The following is a 21,950-nucleotide window of genomic DNA, read 5'->3' as shown; positions in this document are numbered from 1 at the left end:
GGATAGTGGCCTCATAGATTGATGCATTAAGAACATAACTGGGGCCAGGTGCAGTGGCTCACGCCTGTAATCCCAGCACTTTGGGAGGCTCAGGTGGGTGAATCGCCTGAGGTCAGGAGTTTGAGACCAGTCTGGCCAACATGGTGGAACCCCGTCTTTACTAAAAATACAAAAATTAGTCAGGCTTGGTGGCGCGCACCTGTAGTCTGAGCTACTCGGGAGGCGGAGGCAGGAGAATTGCTTAAATCCAGGAGGCAGAGGTTGCAGTGAGCCAAGATCACCCCACTGCCCTGCAGCCTGGGCGACAGAGCAAGACTCTGTCTCAAAAAAGAATATAACTCATCTAAGGAAGGGTTGCAGAGAACTCCACGTAGCAAGCAAGACAGTTGGGAGGAGAATGGAGGAGAGGGACTGGCTTTTTACAGCTTAGGTTTGCTGATGAAAAAATGAAAAGCATAAAAATTTGCTCCCATCTGGGCTCTCCTTTGATTTTGTTTTTGTCTGTAGCACCAAAAGAACACAGAGTAATGAGGATATCTTGAGTGAATTGCTAGAGTACTGCAGACCCTTGAATAATTCTGGTTAATCTAGACTTCTTTCCTTTCTTCTAAGGATCTGTTCAGTTGGGAAACCCTGCTTGTCGACTTCTAGTAAACTCTTTGTCTTGGCCAGTCTTAACAGCTTGTTTCTGCTGAACCAGCCAATACTTAGGAAGCTGTGTAAGGCTTTTTTTTTCCCCCTCCTTCTTCTTAATGAGTTTGATTCAGAGGGGAAGCCCAGGCTGAACTGACCTTCCGGAAAATGTAAACCTGTTTAACACCAAACCTTACACAGGCAGAACATGCTGTGCCCAACTGTGTCCGCCTGCCTTGGGCTGTGAATCGGCACCTGCAAGTAGGGCTCAAGGGTGTTACAGTCGGGGTCCTACCTGCCTGGGGTCATTCTTGACCGCCTCAAGCAGACAGAGGCAATTTCTAGGCAACGTGATTTGTAAAGATCTGACCTCTAGGTTGGGAGTAGGCTTCCAGTTTGAGACCATGAGCTGCTGGAATCGTAGACTTCCCCAGTTCACCTTGGAAAAGTAGAGTTCAGTTCTAACAGAGCTGCCAGAAAGAAGGGCTACGGCTCCTCGGCTGTGGCTCTTACCATCGTCCCTCCTTGAGCTGACCCTAACTGCCATTTCCCTATTATCGCATCCCTTGCAGCTTAGAAATGTATTTTTAACAAGATATCTGGGTTCAGCCACTGGAGGTTCCTCACGTGGTGAAATAGCATGGAGTTGAGCAGACAGAGGAGGGCTCAAGTGTCACCTCCCACCATGTGTCGTCTGTGTGACCTTGAGAAAGTGACTTAACCTCTCTGAACTTCAGTTGTCATAATAGCTAATATCTCAAAAAGCTCTTCATTCATTCACTCAACAGACAACTATTGAGTGCCTAATATGCCCCCAGGTACATGCTAGGTGCCAGGAAAACATACTCAAGGAAATTTGAGTCTGGTTGAGGAAGACATTAGAGCAAAAAAGCCATTACGGCACCACATGATCATTGCTTGGGCAGAGGTATGTGTATGAATATCTGGGAGAACTGGCCCAGACCAGGGCTGGGAATTTTGGGAGGCTTGGGATAGCCCTGGTGAAAAGAAAGTTGTTTAAGGCAGGCTGCGGAGTAGAGGCCTCAGCTTCCTCCTCTGCTTCCGCCCCTCCTCTTCCCCGCAATTCAGTTTCCCCAAGTCAATCTGCGCACTGCAGAAGTCCTCTGGGGGAAAGAGCAGCGCTCTAAATAGGACCAGCCCTCCCGGAAATACAGAAAGTCTAGATCTGAAGTCCTCACTTCTTTCTGGAAGGAAACCTCGCAGAGCAGATACCAAATTGCTCCCGCAAGAGGATCCATAGAGAAAAAGGCCCCAGCTGCAGACACCGTGGCCCAGCTGCAGCCCCCTGCATGTCTCGGGTCAAGCGGAGAAGTCAGGCCCTCCAAGTGGAAAGTCCAGGCTGGAGCGGGGCAGGCCCACGGCCTCCCATCTCTGCTGGCTGCCGCCACAATTGCAGAGCAGCTGGCGAGACCGCAAGCGTTCCTTCTCCCAGCAGCAGCCTGACTTGAAAAGCAAACCGCAAACCCCTGGCCTGATGCCTGCTCACCCGCCTCACTCCGTGGCACCTTCCAACCAGGGGAGCCTGGAGCTCACACGTGAAGTCGCAGCAGCAGGCAATCTGCCTCGATTCTGGTGCCCACCGAAACCAAGTTCTGCCAGACAGCAGCGCTGGGACCTCTCCCCTCCCCAGCAGGATGGGCCGGCTCTGGAAGCACGAGGTGTTCCAAAGTGCAAACAAGCTGCTGTTAAATAATTATTCCCAAAAGCCAAAGCCCTTGCTGGTTTTCTTGCTTGCTTTTTTCTTTTTTTGCCTCACACAGATACCGCTAGGATAGAGTATTGACATTTCATTTTCTTTTTGTTATGGGTGATAAAGCACAGTGTTAGTTGTGAGTGTATGCCTGTATTTCCCTGCAGAGCTCGTTGCCAGTCCATTTTCTTCTATCCCATCCCCATCTTCCATACAGTATGATGACCTCCACAGAGGAGATCGGGATGTCTCTATGATGCCACGTCTCTGGATAGAGCTGGACCAGGCATAAGAGAAATGCCAGCTGCCAACCTCCCCGCCACCCCTGGAAAAAAAAAAAAAAAAAAAAAAAAACAAGAACAACAGGTTTCTCCCTAAAGCCTGTCCTCCAAAGTAGTCAAAACCTGATTTAAAAAAAAAAAAATTTAGCCGGGTGCGTTGGCTTATGCCTGTAATTCTAGCACTTTAGGAAGCCGAGGCAGGCAGATCACTTGAAGTCAGGAGTTCGAGACCAGCCTGGTCAACATGGCGAAACCCCATCTCTACTAAAAATACAAAAATTAGCCAGGCATGGTGGCACATGTCTGTAATCTCAGCTATTCGGGAGGCTGAGGCAGGAGAGTCGCTTGAACCTGGGAAGTAGAGGTTGCTCTGAACCGAGATTATGCCCCTGCACTCCAGCCTGGGCAACAGAGCAGACTCCATCTCAAAAATCAAAAAATTAAAAAAAAAATAACTTTGCACCAATCTGGAAAGAGATGTCTTGGCCAAAGCAGGTGAAATGGCCTACCATCATTTTCTCCCCAGATGTACCAAGTGTTTCTCAGATTGATTAATTCCCCTTTGAAGCATCCCACTGAGGTCTGTCATAGCAGGTAGAAGCCTTGGCTTTTTTTCAAGGAAAAGACTGGAGCACAGAGAGGTTAATCCACACTTCAGTGGGTCATAGTGCTCATTGCTAGAAAAACCAAAGCTAGACCCAGATATTCCAAATCACTGGACAGCTTCAGCCATTCAACCCACTGACCCCAGCCAGTCCCTCAGGGCACTCTGAGGAGGGAAGGAATTACATCAGGGGGCAGAGGATAGGAAAGGAAAAACAATTCCAGCTTCTCTTGAAAGTATTTACATCCACCAAAGCTTTATGGTAAAGTCTTTCTGCAAGAAAAGCCAAAATACACGCAAGAAAATAATACAGAGAGAGGCCTCTAGGGAGAAAATTACAAGGAAATCAAGTCCAATGGAGAAAAACAAAATGGCCTGCGTCTCAATGGGCTTGTTAAGTACTTGTTAACCTCTTTCTCTCTTTTCCCCTAGTAATGACTCTTAAGCCAAAGGAATCTAAGAGGTTTTTGATGGGTTAAAAAGAGGCCATCCATTAAGGGGTCAAGGCCCAGTGCTCTGGGTATCTGTCACTGAATGAACCAAATCAATTTAGAGCTCGCGTTGTCTGACAATGAGGAAGACGCAATTGGCCGGAAGAACATCTTGATTCCATTAGGCCTGGATGCAGAGAAGAATTAGCCATTGTCTCCTGTGCTGGGTGTGTGGCCATCTCTGAAGAAGATAGATGCCTCTTTCAGTGCAAGTGATGGAGGACATCCTCAGACCCATTTAGGAAGCCAGTGATCTGCCGTCATTGGGTATTTGGGAGGGCCTGATATGTTCCCATTATAGCCCACTCTGTTCTATGTAAGACTGAGTCATCTTACAATGGGATACTTTTTTCGCAGGGTGAATGTTTTGAGATTAGAAGTCATAACAGGAAAATGGTCAAAACTGACTCTGGTCAAGATTGCAGTGGACAGAGGAATTGGCCAATAAGACTAGGAATAAACAACCCCAAAGAGAATACAGCAAACTCCAGCACAAATGAATGAATGGGGATCCAGGGTCCAGCTTATGCTTGCACTGTAAACAATCCAGTTTCACAGAAAACAGTTTTTGCAATGCTCATGACACCATAGGAGTCATCTTTCAAAAAAAAATTACACAAACCTGTACTTTGTGCTGATATGTGTTCAAAGTATTCATAACTTTTATGTTTTACTTTAACAATAATATTGGTATGTAATTGACGGAGGGGAATGCGTACAATCATAGTATTTCTTTTTTTTTTTTTTGAGAGGGAGTCTCACTCTGTCGCCCAGGCCAGAGGGCAGTGACATATCTCGGCTCACTGCAACCTCCGCCTCCCGAATTCAAGCAATTCTGCTTCCTCAGCCTCCTGAATAGCTGGGATTACAGATGCATGCCACCACGCCTTGCTAATTTTTGTATTTTTAGTAGAGACAGGGTTTCACCATGCTGGCCAGGCTGGTCTCAAACTCCTGACCTCAGATGATCCACCCGTGTCAGCCTCCCAAAGTGCTGGGATTACAGGCAAGAGCCACTGACTGCACCAGTGTCATATTATCTCTTGAGCACTATGTACCAGGCACCATTTTAAGCATTTAATATATATTAATTCATTAATACAGCAGCCCTATGAGAAAAGTGCTATTATTCCTATTATTTCAAAGAGGAAAAAACTAAGACACAAATTCAATTGCTGAGAATACACAGCCGGTAAGTGGCAGACAGTATGACATTGAAAACCATGCTTTTAATCCATGCTATTCTGTATTGTCCCCCATTGGTAGGAAATGTTTAAATCAAGCTACTTTATTTTTAAATTCCAAAGAATTGCAGCTTGACATTCTCTGGATTTACAATGCTGACCTTCAACCCATGCACAGAATGTAGGAATGCCCACACATCCTCTCGTTTTAGAGAGGACGAAGCTAAGATGGAGAGGGCTTTACAAAGTCAGAGCTAGAACGGAGGGCTCTTGACCTCCCACCCAGGGTTCTTGCTCCTAAAAATGAAAACCAAAACAATCAGGAGTAAACAACAGTCATGAATACTGATTATTTGAGACAAAAGCATGAGATATATGTGAATGAGGCAGCGCAGCACTTCTAAAATTTTTTTTTTTATTTTTTATTTTTGAGACAGAGTCTTCCTCTGTCGCCCAGGCTGGAGTGCAGTGGCGCAATCTCCGCTCACTGCAGCCTCTGCCTCCTGGGTTCAACTGATTCTCCTGCCTCCGCCTCCCGAGTAGCTGGGATTACAGGCATGTGCCACCACGCCCAGCTAATTTTTTGTATTTTTAGTAGAGACAGGGGTTCACCATATTGGCCAGGCTGGTCTTGAACTTCTGACCTCATGATGGGCCCACCTCTGCCTCCCAAAGTGCTGGGATTACAGGCGTGAGCCACCATACCCAGCCCGCAGTGCGGCACTTCTATAGAGTTTGTAAAGCCTGGTACAGAAACCAGAGATGGTTTCTGTCTCTGGCTATAGGAATCGTGGATTCCTATAGCATGAATACAGGCTACTTTATGTATGTCTTGTCTTCCCAAGTAGATTGTAAGCTCGCTACAAATATAAACATGTATTAGGCACCACGTATTTCCTCTTGCCTATTAGAACAGGCCAGTACAAAGTAGAAGACTACTACATGAATGGTTGGAAAGGGAATGGGAATTCAATGCTGCCTAAAACCCAAGGGCCTTGCCTCTGTCTTCTTTTTTTGTAGAAAGTAAAATATATTGAATGCCTAAAAAACTGATGGAAAAAAAAAAACCTCTGACATATGATTTCAACCCACTAAAAACATATACCTGGGCCAGGCACAGTGGCTCACACCTATAATCCCAGCGCTTTGGGAAGCCAAGGCGGGTGGATCGCCTGAGGTCAGGAGTTCCAGACCAGCCTGGCCAACATGATGAAACCCTGTCTCTAGTAAAAATACAAAAATTAGCCGGGCGTGTTGGTGAGAGCCTGTAATCCCAGCTACTTGGGAGGCTGAGACAAGAGAATCGCTTGAACCCGGGAGGCAGAAGAGGTTGCAGTGAGCCGAGAACGTGCCACTGCACTCCAGCCTGGAGGACAGAGTGACACTCTGTCTCCAAAAATATATATATATATTTTATATATATATGTGTGTATATTTTATGTATATATATGCCTACTTCTGTTGCCCCTTAGAACCGGCTGTGCTCCAATAGCAAAACCTTACCAGGGCACATAGGATCCAGTCCTCTGAGAGCACAGTCTTGGAGCTTTCTGGGTGCTCTCACATTTTAAATTCCATCCGATTCGGGTTCAGTGACTCCTTTCTTTTGCCCTGCAGCCCTCTAGATGTGTAATAACTCATTTGTATTTGCTGAAAATGTAAATCCACCTAAAGATTTGCAAGTGCCAGTCTGCTCTAGAAAGTCAAAAGGGCAGAAATGAAATAAGGAAGTGAGTTTTTCAGTTTGTATGTTTTCTTCTGAGCTTGGAGATTATTCCTGTCCATGAGTCTAATTCTTCTTATATACAGACTCAGAACAAGAAGCTTGAAAGAACTTTGTTCTCATTCATTGTCAGAGCTTCATGGTGTGTTAGAAAGAGCCCAGGACCAGAAGTCACAAGATGTGGGTCCCATCATCAACTACTTATTTAACCTCTGCCAATCCCTTAACCTCTCTCTACTGGGGTTACTTTATCTGTGCAAGGAGGAGGTGGACCAGATGGCTGCTGTGATTCTGTGTAATAGCCCCCCTGGATGAAGCAGGAAGTTACTCATAGGGAGGTCATTAAGAAGCTTGGTGACTCAGCCTCAGGGACAGCAGGGGAAGACGAGGTTCTCCAAAGTCCTGGTAAAGCATCAGAGCCACTAGACTGAGCTTCCTCTCAAGCGTCTATTTCCGTATCGTCCTGGGAGCTTGCCTACCACTCCACATGCAGTCCCAGCTCTCCATAAATGCTGGCTGGGGAGGAAGTCCAGTGGAGCCAAAGCCCCCTCCTCTGCCCCAGCCTTCAGCTAAATACAGGATGTGGGAATCCAGAGGGCCAGCTAATAGAAACCAGTAACTGGTCCCTGCTCATTAAGTATTTAGAGTGGACCCCGTTGCATTCAGGGCTCAAAGGCAGTATTTATTACCCATTCTTGTTTACACTCCATGGATAAATGTTTCCCACCTCCTGTTTTCATACATGAAGATACTGAGGCCCAGAACAGGGAAGTGGAGGACCTGTGATCACATTGGGAGTCACAGCAAGTCTAAGTCAGAAACTAAGAATCCCCATCCAGTATCAGCCAGTCCCAACAACAGGGACAGACATAGTCTCAAGGAAGCCACTTCTTGGTGGTTTCCTCTAAGTTTTGTTTCACGCAAGCCCAGATCATCCAGGCTGTTTTTTTTGTTGTTGTTGCTCTTTTTTTTTTTTGAAACAGAGTCTCGCTGTGTTGCCCAGGCTGGAGTGCAGTGGTAAGATCTCGGCTCACTGCAACCTCCATCTCCTGGGTACAAGCAATTCTCCTGCCTCAGCCTCCCGAGTAGCTAGGATTACAGGCGCGTGCCACTACACCTGGCTAATTTTTAGTAGAGACAAGATTTCACTATGTTGACAAGGCTGGTCTTGAGCTCCTGACCTCAAGTGATCCCCCAACCTTGGCCTCCCAAATTGCTGGGATTACACGCATGAGCCACCACGCCTGGCCCAGGCTGTCCTTCATCACAATCGTCGTTGTGTTTTAGTCTTTGGAGTATGGAAAGCATTGAGTATTGAAAGCTACTGAGTATCGAAGCATTGCTGTATAGAAAACTAGAGGAAGCCAGGACTCCAAGGATAGAAAGAAAGAATACTTCTTATCATTTACCGTATAAAAGGAAAGCCAGGCCATGGTGCAGGACGAAAAAGATTTGCTTTTTTACTTTCTACTTACAGTCATATTGTAGCTCATTTGTAAAAATCATTCCACTTGTAAAGTTAACCATCCATTAGTCAGTAAGAGCCGTTCCCACTAATTGGTGGACTCCTGGGGAAAGCAACATAGTTAGAGGTTAGAGTAATGGACCAGGTGCCCTTGACTTCTATTTCTGGTTCCCTCACTTACTTGCTGTGTGGCCGTAGGCAGTTTTCCTTAATTTCTCTGGGCCTTGTTTTCCCCAAGAAGTAAATTTCCCACCTGATCTTCTTGAGGGATGCCAAAAGATCAAAGGAACGATGTTTGCAGGGCTTTTTAAAGATGCCTAAATGACATGCACTAGAAACCCCTTGATTTAATAGGTATGCATTAATACATTCTTTGATTATTGGTAGAACTACGTATTTTAGCTTTTTAATTAGCTCCTTGGATATAATTGGCCATAGGAGTGACACAAATCCCTAAGGGAACCCGCCCAGTCATCCTGATGATCATTATGGGTGCCTGCTGTGTTTTTATGTGGAGGGGCAGAGCGTGTTGGCAGCTTTACATGGTGGTGGGTTATGACGGCTGCACCAAGCCAGCACAAGCTCGGGAGGCTCCCCTGAGGTGGCGCAGACCATCGGGGCTGCCCCGAAACCAGCTCGGTCAGAGCCCACCTTACCCTGTTTACAAAGGGGAGGCAAGGTGGAGCATCTCCTGTTTGTTGATTTGATTGTTGTGTTTGCTCTGCCAGCCTTAGAGTGAGGTATTTAACAGGCAGGACTTCTAAGCCATGGGCACAAGGGCCCGTGGGCAGAAATGCCCCAGACCCCACGAAGAACATGATGCCTTTCCAGCAAGCTGCACCCTGGCCCTGGGCAAGGGGCAGCTGCTTCCACCCTCCTGGTCCCTACTGCCTTCATATTCCTGCTCCCTAGCTCACCCCCTCCCTCCTAAGTGAAGAGAAAAGGATCAGGCTACTGTTCTGACGTGCACACCTCCTCTTCTGTTCCTGGGACCCTTTTGTTTTTGTGTTTGTTTGTTTGAAGAAGGAGTCTTGCTGTGTTGCCCAGGCTGGAGTATGGTGGCATGATCCTGGCTCACTGCAACCTCTGCCTCCCGGATTCTAGTGATTCTCTTGCCTCAGCCTCGCGAGTAGCTGGGACTACAGGCGCCCACCACTACACCCAGCTAAATTTTGTATTTTTCGCAGAGATGGAGTTTCACCATGTTGGCCCAGGCTGGTCTCGAGCCCCTGACCTCAAGTGATCTGCCCACCTCAGCCTCCCAAAATGCTGGGATTCCAGGCATGAGCTGCCGTACCCAGCCTGTTCCTGGGCCCTTCTAATGTCTCAATGCAATAATCTGATCCTGAAAACCACCCATCCCTTCACTTCATTCTTACCCTGCCTTCCCAGGATTGCATTTGTAAAACAAAAATTCATGCTTAAAGCAAGCATCGGGGGAATCCATTGTTCTGCACCCTGCTAAAAAAAATGTCTAGTGCATCATCCCAGAGATATGCCTGAGAGCCGGGACTCCATGGTTCACAGCCAAGGGCAGAAGCTGGAGGCAGGGCCTTCCACAGGCAGCTACAACAGCTATAGCAGCCACAGACAGGGCCATGCAGCAGAGTCCAGATGGTTTTGTTCGGGCCCTTTGGCAGACGCACGGTTCTCCACGCTGAACCGCATCAGGGAGCACTTAAAGCAAAGCTTGGTTTGTGTTTTATTTTGCATGGAATGGGGGAGACAGGAGTTGCCAGGGAAACAACCCCTTGGAGCATTCTGCTCTGGGGTTCTTCATCAGGCGGGGAGGGGGTTTCCCATGAAAGGCACAGGGGTTTTCTCAAGCGTGCTCACACCTGGTTCTGCTTTCTTTCCTTCTCTTGGAGGGCTTGAGGGTCCCACCTCCCAGGCCTGCCCATTAGGCTGGCAGGCACCTTACCCCACAGAGCCTGCCAGCACCAGTACATGCCAGGACCTAAGGCCAGGATCAAGTTCACAATGAGCAGGGCCCAGTGCAAAATGGAAATGCAGGGCCCCTTGATCAAGCCCATTAGGTGGGTTCAGTGTACACTGCTCGGGGGATGGGCATACCAAAATCTCACAAATCACCACTAAGGAACTTACTCATTAACCAAATACTGCCTGTTCCCCAAAAACCTATGGAAATTAATTTTTTAAAAAGCATATAGCAACAAGACAAAAAAAAGAATAAAGATATAAAGAAAGAAAAAAAAACCTATTAGGAATTTCAAGATATCAACAGCAGAGCAGGAAATCAAGCCAAGGAACTTCTGAGCAAAGGGCCCTCAGGTCGCACACCCAGAAGGCCGATCCTCTTCAAGACTTCACTTTGCCTGAGCAAGGCAGGTGCAGGATAGGGGCTGAGGGACCTCCGTGGGATGCAGCCAACAGGACCCTTTCATTGAAGTACCATCCACATCCCTTACCTGAGAGGAGGGGAGGGGCATTGGGAGAAAAATTCTCTGTATTTAAGGATTTGCAGCACACACATAATAATTTTTTTAAAATCCAAAACTCAGGGCTTGAGTTAGGAAATCAAAGAAAAGAATGATTCTGGTTGTTCTGGAGTTACTCTCTTTTAATCTGCAACGATTTGGGAGAAGTAAGAGCATTTGGGATTCATAGTAAGATCTAAGGTCACTTTGTGCTGGCACTGTGCTACGATCTGTGGCTTCTGAGATCTACGTTAGAGGGGTTATTTTTGCCATTTTACAGAGGGGAAAACTGAGGCTAAAGGAAATGCTGTAACTTGTGTCAGGTCCAGCAGCTTAGGGCCTGAGTTGGGAGTGGGGGCTCATGCCTGTAATCCCAAAATTTTGGGAGGCCAAGGCGGGCAGATCACTTGAGGCCAGGAGTTGGAGACCAGCCTGCCCAACACGGCAAAACCCTATGTCTACTAAAAAATACAAAAATTATCCAGGTGTGGTGGCATACTCTTGTAATCCCAGCTACTCGGAAGGCTGAGGCACAAGAATCGCTTGAACCCGAGAGGCAGAGGTTGCAGTGAGCCGAGATCGTGACACTGCACTCCAGCCTGGGGGACACAGCGAGAGTCTGTCTCAAAAAAAAAAAAAGTAGTGGAGCTTGGATTCAAACAGATGTAGTCAGACCACAAAGCCTGCCTGCCTGACCGCTTTGCTCAGTGTACTGCCCCCAGGCTATGAGGCCAATGTCGTGGAACCTGTTCATTCTGGTATTTTTGTAACTCTGGCTAAGTTCAGGTGGAATGTCTCTGAATATGTAATACCTGGGGACCGGAGAGGAAATGTGAGTGTTTTCATGGAAGGATTTATAGTGGCCAAGCATCAGACAGGACCATGAGACCTGGGTCTGTGTATTTTAGTAATAGACTCTGCTAAGGTGCTGTTGAATCTCTGACACAAAGCTGTCAGCCAACATAGGGCTTTGGGCCATTTGCTTTCCTTGCAGTGTCTCTCCACCCACCTGGAGTTGATGCTTAACAAGAAAGAAAAATAGAATTTCCTTGGGCTTCAGAGTGAAATGCACTCTGAGCCGGGGACAAAAGAGGCAACTCTGTAATAAGAGATAATAGATATTCTCCTTCCCAGTACTTACGCAGACAAAATAATTGTAAAATTCCAGAGAGCAGACTGTGAGATTAAAAGAATGTGGCCATTCCAGAAGCACTTTTTATTCCAGCCCAGTTTTATTTGGGGTGCTGGGTCCACTGGCCAACTGTTGACTAGCAGTGTCCCCCGCCTGGGAAGACAGGGTGGATCAGATACAGGAAATGGCCATCACGTCTCTAAAGTGCACAGAACATGAGCAGGTCAGAGAGGGTCAGGAGCCTGAGGTCCGAGGACTCTGGGGTAAGACCCTGAGAAGCATTTAACTCAGTGGCCAGAGAAAGGGGGGAGCCCAGGGAAGCTGTTCCCCGCAGAAAGACAAGAACAAGATTCCTGCTTTACCCCTTCTTTCTGCAAAAGAAACCGAAATTCCCAGTATATGGAAGGTGATGCAGTAACCATCAAATATTAATGCAAATGTGTGTGCACACAAGTTGAAACTCCTGTGGTATTTCCCAGAGGGTTAAAGTAACTTTCTTTTTCATCCAATGAAAGGAACCCCGTTCCTGGAGCAATTGGATGCAGCCCTAATTACTTCCAAACATTACAGTCAGCTTCTTAGTTAACGAGCTCACTGGTCCGAAGGAGGAATGACCACCAGGGCCCCTTCATTCCACTTCTCACCCTCCCTGGCCAAGCTCAAGGGAGAGACTCTGGCTGCAGCGTCCTTCCGGGCGACAGAACTCTTGGTGTTCTTTGTGCTGCAGCAAGAAGAATGGGCTTGACAGGCTCACACTGTGATCTTGAGTTGCCTGCCCCTGAAATAAGGTCCCAGCCTCCTCCGCCCTTTGCAAGGCTCTTACACATTAGTGAGCAGGAAGTGGAGTCCCGATGGGAGGCTGGGAATTTGAACGCCTTCCCATTTCAGCACTGGAGGGGAGGAAGCTCAGTTCAGCACTCCACGCAGATGGCTACCGCTCCCTCCTGAGCGCTCGCTCCTCTCGCTCCTCTCCCCTCACCCGCCGCCTTCCCTGCTGGGTCCCTCTCCCCGTTCTCCACCTCTCCTCCCTCTCCTGGAAGGGAAAAGTCTGCCAAGCTGGGGACTGCCACGACCAAACCAACAAAGGCCGACCGAAGGCGGACAACTTGAAAAGAACTTGTTTTGTTCCAGTTAAGGAACCTGCAGGAAAATCCACACCCACGTTGCCTGGTTTTGAACTGGAGAGCTGCGTGTGTGTGTGTGTGTGTGTGTGTGTGTCAAGCAAGAGGCGGAGGAGGCACAGACTACGGTCTCTGCTTTGATAAGGAAACTGCCAGCTGTCGAAAGTTAACCAGCAGAGAGGGGAAGATGGACCAGGAGCCAGCCCATCCTGAGTTTTAAACTACGCTGTTTTCTGTCCAGATATTCCAATGGAGACAGTTGGAAAACCTGTACTTCAGAGAAAAGAAGTTTTCCGTGGAAGTTCATGACCCACGCAGGTAAGCTTGAAAAGTCCTCTTCTTGCGGGATGGTATGGCTCTCGGCCGGGCGTGTTATTGATATTATTTTGGGGCTGTCGTTGTTCATGGTCAGTTTGCAGCAGGGAGCGAGGGTGGGGGCTCCTGGGGAATGGAGCTCAAAACATACAGTGAAACTTTCTTTTCAATTACATGTGTTGATAAATGCAGTGGGTTCGCACGTGTGTGTAAGTAGCAATCCCCTGACTGTCTCATCTGGCCACATGTGTCCCTGGCTCGTGTGTGTGTGTATGTGTGTGTCAGTGTATTTGTTTGTCTTACCTGCCGGGGCACTGGAGGGAAGTTTTATGGCACTTTGTAACACACTCCAGTAAGTCCCCATAGGAAACCTTTGCTACAGAAGAGTCTGAAAAATCCCTCATTAGAGCTTCTAAAAGTGTTTCAGGCAGGACAGTCAGTGCGAAAATGAATGTGTCACCAAAGCAGTTGTGCTACATTGTTTTATTCCAGGAGCTGTAATTTTAGGATGTTAGTATTGTGGGTGGATGTGAAAGAAATGAAATTATTTTTCCCTCCACCCAAGATCGTACCCCAGAGAGCACCAGGGTTGTAAAAAGTCCCGGTACTCTTAAGTCAGATGTAAGGCAGTGGGGCCCCAGCTTGGAATGCAGGGAGCCCCGAGTGGCTGGGGTCTGGGCAGCTCATACCCACTGTTTTCCTCTCTTTGTCTGCCGCTGGACCTAGAGTTATATGCATCCCCAAAAACAGCAGCATAATTCCCTAAAACCAGGCCTGACAACTAAGAAATCACTTTCCGTAAGGCCAGAAACATTTACAATAAGAAGGTAGCCCCAGGGAGACAGAAAAAAGATCAGACTCTACAGAGAAGCAAAAGTGGATTTTAGGCGCTGTTGACGCTCCAGCCCTGGGCTTAGAAAGAGGACTTGGCACCAATTCCAGCTCACACATGGCTCCTGACGCTCAAAACAAGCTGCAGTCCCTCCCCATGAGCTCTGGACAGGAGGGAGATTTGGAGTTACCCCGCCCAGTGAGAGGGCTTGGACCTGTGCAGTAGCCCCTGTTCCTGCAGCCCATGATAACTTGGCAGGAATGAAGCCATGCTTGCCCTCCAGGGTAATCTGCCTGAAACAGCCACTCCTGTGTAGGGGAAGAGCTTATCTCAGCACCACGGTTACTACAGGAATAGTTAGTGGAGAGCAGCTGAGAGCTTCTGCATCTCCGCAGACAGGTGAAAATGGTAGCCTTTAACAGAAAAATATTTTATCCGGTGTTTCTCAGGGCTCTGCAATGGGTTTCGCGGCCAGAAGCCCCACTCCATGGAGCACAGATCCATCTGTGCGGGCCAAGTGGGGTGGGCGGGGAGATTTCAAAAATAATATTCCAGCCAAGAAGAAACTCACTGTTCATTTTCCAAGTGAAATGAATTGGACCAGGTTCTTAGGCATGTAAGAGAGGGGAAATTTAAGTACAGAAAGAGTGAAATGAACTTTGCCACAATGGGTCAGATGCAGAAAGGGGATGCTCCATAGGATAAAAATGAGGGGCTGGGTAATCTAAGGGGCTGAGCGCAGGGAATAGACCCTCTGCCATGCCTGTGCTCTGCTGGGAATTCAGTGAACACCCAGGCACCTTGGACAAATCCTTTAACCACGCATGCACATATCTGCACCTGTGTGTTCATGTTCTCTGTGCATTTGTCACCCTACTGGTGAGTACTGCTAAATTCTCTTTACCAAGGCCCAGGGATATAGGAAAGAACCTAGACCTCACACGTGACTATTCAGTGGGCCTGTCGCCTGTTAGACAGCAGTGATCAATGTCATGTTTCTTGCGAAGCTTCTGTGTCCTTGTCAGGTGCTGTGGCAGGGAAGGAAGGAAGTCGGAGGCAGGGTCTTCTTCCTTAAAGATCTTCTAGTGTAACTGAGAAGACAGGCAGAAGAAGGAACTTTGTTATTTAGAGACAGAGTGTCATTCTGTCGCCCACGCTGGAATGCAGTGGTGCGATCATAGCTCACCGCAGCCTCCACCTCCCAGGCTCAAGCAATTGTCCCACCTCAGCCTCCTGAGTAGCTGGGACTACAGGTACACACCACCATACCCAGCTTTTTTTTTTTTTTTTTGCAGAGACTGGGTCTGACAGTGTCGCCCAGGCTGGTCTCAAATTCCCGAGCTCAAGCAATCCTCCCATCTTGGCCTCTCAAAGTGCTGGAATTGCAGGCATGAGCCACTGCCTGGAACCTGGCTGAGAAGAAGGAACTCATGGAGTGTCACAAGAAACAAAGAAACCTGCTCAAAAGACAAGTAGCTAGTATACAGGAGAGGCAGGATTTGAACCTAGAAGGTCTGGCCCCAGAGCTCATGCCCTTTACCTCTCTACTGTACAGAAGGGCCAGACGTCGTGGGCCGTGAAGGGTGAAGGACAGGGTCACCAGAGGCCTGGCTAGTCAGGGAGGGAGAGGCTTACCAGGAAGGAGAGGTCTGAGTGGGACCTGGAGGGGTAACTAGGATTAAAGCCACGTGGTAGGGCCTCAGGGGGATATAGATGTCAGGTGGGGGGTTCTCAATTAGGATAAAGAAACGAGGGAAGGTCTGGCTGGAGGGAAGTGGGAGTTGGAGGAGCCCAGAGGAAGAAGCAGAGCTGTCTCCTCCCAGGCAAACTCGCTCTGAGTACACTGAGTTAGCCTGCAGACAGGCAGGAATGGGGGAGAGGCCCAGGGAGGCCGGAGGTGGAGACCCAGGATGACTTCAGCATTAAAGACACACAAGGAGAGGAAATGGCTTCAGGTCAGTTATTTAGCATGGTGGCAGAGCCAGAGCTATGAGCTGTAAGATCTTTCTTGCACTCAGTTCTCTTTTTCACATCCTAGTGGTGCCTTTTTTCTCTTGTATTGAAAGTTAATATTTCATGTATTCATGAGCCACATGTGGGTGTGTGTTACACGCATAGAACATGGAATGATCAAGGCAGGGTATGTGGGGTATCCATGGCCTTGAGTGTTTTTTGTTTGTTTTGTTTTGTTTTTTGAGACAGTCTCACTTTGTCCCCAGGCTGAAATGCAGTGGCGGCATCTCGGCTCACTGCACCCTCCACCTTCCAGGTTCAAGCAATTCTCCTGCCTCAGCCTCCCAAGTAGCTGGGACTACAGGCGTGCGCCACTACACCCGGCTAATTTTTGTATTTGTAGTAGAGACAGGATTTCATCATGTCGGCCAGGATGGTCTCAATCTCTTGACCTCGTGATCTACCTGCGTCAGTGTTTACTATTTTTGTGTTGATATCATTGCAAGTCCTCTCTTCCAGTTACTTTGAAGTGAACCTCGTGGTGCTTTTTAAGTTGAATGGGTCATCCTATTGCTTGTGGCCTTGCTTATTTGAGGTAGGGAAGAGGAATGTGATTGGCCTCACGTTAGTTTGGTGTTCCGGGCTCGGCCCCTCCACCAAGCCAGGAAGGGAGTCAGAACAGCAGTAATAGGATGAGCAGCGCCAGATACGGTCATTTAATAAAGATGTAATCGACGGGAATGACTCAGGGCAGAGGCTGCTTTCTAGGCCGATGGGCTTAGGTGTGATTGCACTATTCCCTGTGGGGCACAGGACAACACTGTGCACTTTCTCCCCCTGGACGTCCTAACTCAGTGCTTAGCTTGATTCCTGAGCTTCCAGTCTGGGCCAATATTTCACTTCTACGGTTTGGGCAAAATAGGAAGGGCTTGAAGCGAAAGATGAGGAGAGGAGATAAAGTAATAATAGAGCAGGAGAAGAACTCTGAGTATCTGATTTAGATGCTCCGGGGAACTACCCGGACCTGACCAGCCGCTTATCTCTTCCGCCCTCCTGGTACCTGAGAAAGGGAGGTACCTAGCCTTGCACCGCCTTTCAAGATACTTTTCTTGTCTAATTCAGCTTTTCTGGGGGGAAAAAAAAGCCATTCATTTATTTCCAAGAGCAGCAACTGCTATGGAAGCCAAGCTGGGAGCACAGATCCCTGTTTTCTTTTAAATTTAGAAAGACTGGCAAGGGATCTCCCCCTCATCCCCCTCGCTGTCTCCCTGGCTCCTTTATTCAATTATTTTCAACTGTGCACTCTTTGACGCGCTGGCTTTTTTTTTTTTTTTTTTTTTTTTTTTTCCCCTTCACTTTTGTTGGAACCAAAGGGAGAAAAAACCTGTGTGGACTCAGTAACATTAACCACCAGATCTGAATTTCTCCTTAAAAGTGAGGGTGAAGAAGACTCCACTTTAAATCTTTAGCCCCCACCCAAAGTAAGATATTGCTGGCAGCTTTGTTTTCTTAAAGGGAAAATTAGCCATGGAAAAAAAAAATGTTATTGTTTGCAAGTCCTGATTACCCCCAGGTTTCTTCCAAATTAGATATGTTAGTCTTGAGAACACACATTTTGTTTCTGACATCCAGGTAAAATGCCCCAAATCCCAGCCCACCTTCCCATCAGCTTGTCTCACATACACGCACACACACACACACATGCAAACACACATTCTCAGATTTCATTTGCAAAATAATCCGCCTATCCTATAAAATATACTTCATTAAGAGCATGACCGTATAACTCCCTCTAACTCCATGAATGTGGTGAGTTACATGGAGATCAGCAGTTCCCATGTTCACTTTTAAAGTCTGATTACTCCATGTAGGTTTCAAAATGTATACACAGGGCCTGGCACAGTGGCTCATGCCTGTAATCCGAGCACTTTGGGAGGCCGAGGCAGATGGATCACCTGAGGCCGGGAGCTCGAGACCAGCCTGATGAAGCCCTGTCTCTACTAAAAATACAAAAAATGAGCCCGGTGTGGTGGTGGGGCATCTGTCATCCCAGCTACTTAGGATGCTGAAGCAGAATTGCTTGAACCTGGGAGGTGGAGGTTGCAGTGAGCTGAGATCGTGCCAGCACGCTTCAGCCTGGGTGACAGAGCAAGACTCCATCTGAAAAAAATAAATAAAATGTATAGACAGGTTGGGGGAATTGGGGCTGGGCACATTTCTCTCTGCCTTTCCTCTCCTGATTCTTTATACCCTCCCTGCCCTCTGAATAGATTGGAAATTGATCACCAAATCTTCAAGGAACATTGGGTTAGTTATGTAAGAGGTCCCGATTCCCTGGGATGCTGTAGCCTGTGGTGATTAGAAAATAATTTACTCATCCCCACCTTAGGCACATTTCCTGTCTCATAGGGAGCATCATTGAAAGTTTTGCTGTCTGCGAAGTTTGTCTTGGCCCAGTGCAAGGTCCAGGATCGAAAAAGGACCATCCAGTGACCTAGAATGACCCATCTTATCCCAGACAAGGCCGAGGCTTGGCCAAATTCTGAACTCTAGGGAGTCAGAAAATCAGAAGGTGGCCTTTGCCAGCCAATGACTCTAAGGTGTGTGTGCACGTGAGTGTGCGCGCATGTGAGTGTGTGTGCGCGCCTAGATGTGTGTGAGAGCTCATCTGTCACCTTTACGCCAGGGCTTCTAGGACGCAGTGGGTTCTGTACAGAAGCTGTTGACTGAGAAATGGTTTCTCTCAACAGAAATGGGATTGAACCTTGTGATTCTTGCTTCCCCAGGGCCTCAGTGACAAGGAGGACGTTCGGGCACAGCGGCATCGCGGTGCACACGTGGTATGCATGTCCGGCATTGATCAAGTCCATCTGGGCTATGGCCATAAGCCAACATCAGTTCTATCTGGATAGAAAGCAGAGTAAGGTGAGTGACCAGACCTCTCACCAAGCCCTCAGCCAGCTAAGAGCAGCCCGGGCCATTGTCTGCCTCTCTTAGTTTAGGAATGAGAATCGGATAGGTGGGGGAGGCGCCATGTCCCTTGCCCGGGTCCATACCTTGCACAGGTACAGACTTGCCTCTTAGGGCTACAGGTGGGAGGGATGAGATTAGCTCTTCAAGAGGGCACATTCCATACATCTTGGTCCACGGGTCTCCGACCACCATCAGAGCCACTCAAGCCGCTGACTGCAGCCACATAGGCCCCTTTTGAGGAATTCCCACTGTGCTTTTGGCCCTCGGGAGAATCCTCTAGCAGTGTGAAGGCAAGCCCTTTTTGGTGTTTAAACAGTGGTATACTATCTTCCTTTTGAAAAGAAAAAAGGAATCTTTCTCAAGGAATAGACACCACCTAACTGTTTAGGGTAATTGCTGTGAAAACCCTCAGGCGGTTCAAACTGCCAAGTCCATTTTTTTTTTTTTTTAATGCAAAACTGGAAACGTTAAAAAAAAAAAAAAAAAAAAAAAAAAAAGCAACTACCCTGTTTCCCTAAGGTAGACCTAGAGCCTGGGGCCTTGGTAAACAGACTTCCTCCAAGGAGATGTCACCACCCCCCACTCTGGGCACGCAGCTGCGTTTTCTGGTGGGTGAGAGGATGACGTCTCCTTGGTTCACACAGGGCTTATATCAACACTCTGCCCCCTCTTCCTCCAGCCCTGTCTCCCCAGACTCCCCTGTCAGCCCCCCACAAGCCACTCCCATTCATTCTCCCTCAGGGGAAGAGCCCTGCCAAGATGGCCCTGCAGCTTCTCTCAAGATCCTGCTGGCTTGGGCTGGGGGAATACAGACTGAGGTCACCCTGGGCCCCTGGGCTAGTGGTTTCTAGCACTTACGGAGGATTTCCCTTCATCGTGTGAGTTCTTGGGAGAAGGTGGCAAGATGCTCCACTTACTGGGCACAAGAGTCACCGAATCGGTGCCCTCTAGGGTTCTTTCTCTTTACCATCTTATCCATATTTTAAGGGGTTTCTCTCTTTCTGGGGAAGAGGAGAGTGAGTGAGTTGGGGGGTCGAGGGGGAGGTGATAAGAGAAAGATAGAAAAGAGGACAGGGCTGGGCACAGTGGCTCACATCTGTAGTCTCAGCGCTTCGGGAGGCCAAGGCAGGAGGATCACTTGAGCTCAGGAATTCCAGACCAGCCTGGGCAACATAATGAGACCCCCGTCTCTATTAAAAGAAAAAAAAAAAAGAAGAAAAGAGGACAGGAAGATATGAAACAATCCCTTTAGTCATAATTCAGTTTTAAATCGGGGTCTGTCCCCTGCAGCCATCATTTTCTCCTTTGTAAAATATTTTGTCCTCTACTTTCTGACCCCCTTTTTGGTCATTTTCTGAGATGCATGAGTGCAAGACAGAGAATTTCTGTTATTAGGAATAATGAGAGTGTTCTCCGCAGCTCTCCTGGCAGTGATGGGTCCTAGCCCTAGCACAGGAATTTGAAGCTCGATTAGATCAAAAGAAATGGGGCCAAAGTGTTTTTGACTCATGCTCGATATTGACACAGTGGGTGGGTGTCAGGGTTTTGCTGTCCAGGGGCAACAGTTGGAGGTCAACACCTGAGAACGCTAATTTCATCCTCTGTGGTTGGGTGATGGATGGTGCAGGTTAGGGGATTGTGCAATGCTCCTGAACCCCACTGCCAATTCCCCTTGAGGGCAGACCCCCCAAGCACTGTACCACAGTGTGGAAAGAGGAAAAGGCGTATCTCACCCTGAGGATAGCACAGCATTGGCTGTTCAAGCTCCTCCTCTCTGCACCGGTTTTTGCATAGGGGGTCTCTTGAGCATCTCAAGAAGCTTGTTCTTATGGCTTTCCCGCTGCACCTGGGAAGATGGACTCATTCTGCAGTTGGCAAGCCTTGTTATTCAACAGGCTAACAGGTCAACTTACTGACACAGCAAGTACATCTCAAAAGGAAAATATTGGCCGGGTGCCATGGCTCACATCTGTAATCTCAGTACTTTGGGAGGCCGAGGAGAGCAGATCACTTGAGGTCAGGAGTTCGAGACCAGCCTGGCAAACATGGGGAAACCCCGTCTTTACTAAAAATACAAAAAAAAAAAAAAAAAAAATAGCCAAGCATCGTGGCAGGCATCTGTAATCTCAGCTACTGGGGAGGCTGAGGGAGGAGAATTGCTTGAACCCAGGAGGCTGAGATCACACCACTGCACTCCAGCCTGGTTGACAGAGTGAGACTCCATCTCAGAAAAAAAAAAAAAAAAGTTATTGTAGATAACTTAGTAACAAGACGTGTCTTTTAGGAGGTAAAACCAAATGCCCATAGCATTAGGAATGTTTCAGCTGTCCCTTTTGTAAAAGTAACCCTTGGGGACCGAAGAAAACCTCCACGCTCCCAGGAGGAGAAGGAGAACATTTCCCAGGAAGCCTGGCATGCTCACAGATGCCCTAGAGCCCTCACACTTCTCACAGGAACCAGTTCCCCAGCCTGCAGTGACAGGTGAAGATCACGACCCTCTATGTGGGAACTGGAGGCCTCTGTTTTTCAGCTCTGGGACCCTGGGTGGGTCTTTCATCGTTGGTGTTTTGCTTTCCCCAATTAGCAGCAAAGGAAATTCCTGACCTCAATTAGTGATTGGTCAAATGGTACCACATTTGTGAAATTGCTTGAGGAAATACGTGCCATCTTTTACTAATGTAATTGTTAATTTAGCACACTATCGCTGGCCAACAGTTGCATGAAGTTTAAATTCTCTAAAAGGCCTGCAAATTAAATCAGAGATGATGACATACCCTTTGGGAATTACATTACAACACCTTTCTGTTTCCGGAATGTTCTTTATAGAACGGCGATGTGATTTATCTCTGATGGGCAGCACGGCCTCTGGGTGAGTGATGGCCGACAGGGCTGGGACAGAGAGCTTCCTAATATTTCTAGGCAGCCAGTTCTGGCTGGCATCCTGGCCACTGCTCACACTCTACTGTACTGGGACATGCCAACCATTCCTTTCTCTGAAGAGCTTCAGCAAAGCCCAGGCCTCCCAAATGATGTTTATCAACCCCAGAGAGACAAGTGCAGTCTAGTGGTTTGAGTCAGCAAGGGTGGGGAGCCA

General features: G+C 47.9%; 1 protein-coding gene across 19 annotated transcripts in view; it reads left to right on the top strand.

Moving 5' to 3' along the window:
* FRMD4A (FERM domain containing 4A) overlaps positions 1 to 21,950 on the top strand; it is a 696,296-nt gene that overhangs the window by 610,989 nt on the left and 63,357 nt on the right. For 18 of the 19 annotated variants that reach the window (XM_024254325.3, XM_063727246.1, XM_063727245.1 and 15 more), the window contains 2 exons: positions 13,025 to 13,101; positions 18,670 to 18,808. In XM_024254325.3, the coding sequence (XP_024110093.2) occupies positions 13,025 to 13,101; positions 18,670 to 18,808 (216 nt within the window). Of the gene's footprint in view, positions 1 to 12,322; positions 12,793 to 13,024; positions 13,102 to 18,669; positions 18,809 to 21,950 lie in introns of those variants that run through there. The other variant, XM_054521975.2, reaches the window with a different exon arrangement.

This window comes from Pongo abelii, chromosome 8 (genome assembly GCF_028885655.2).
Source record: "Pongo abelii isolate AG06213 chromosome 8, NHGRI_mPonAbe1-v2.0_pri, whole genome shotgun sequence".
Lineage (NCBI taxonomy): Eukaryota > Metazoa > Chordata > Mammalia > Primates > Hominidae > Pongo > Pongo abelii.
This window is presented reverse-complemented; position numbering and strand designations above follow the sequence as displayed.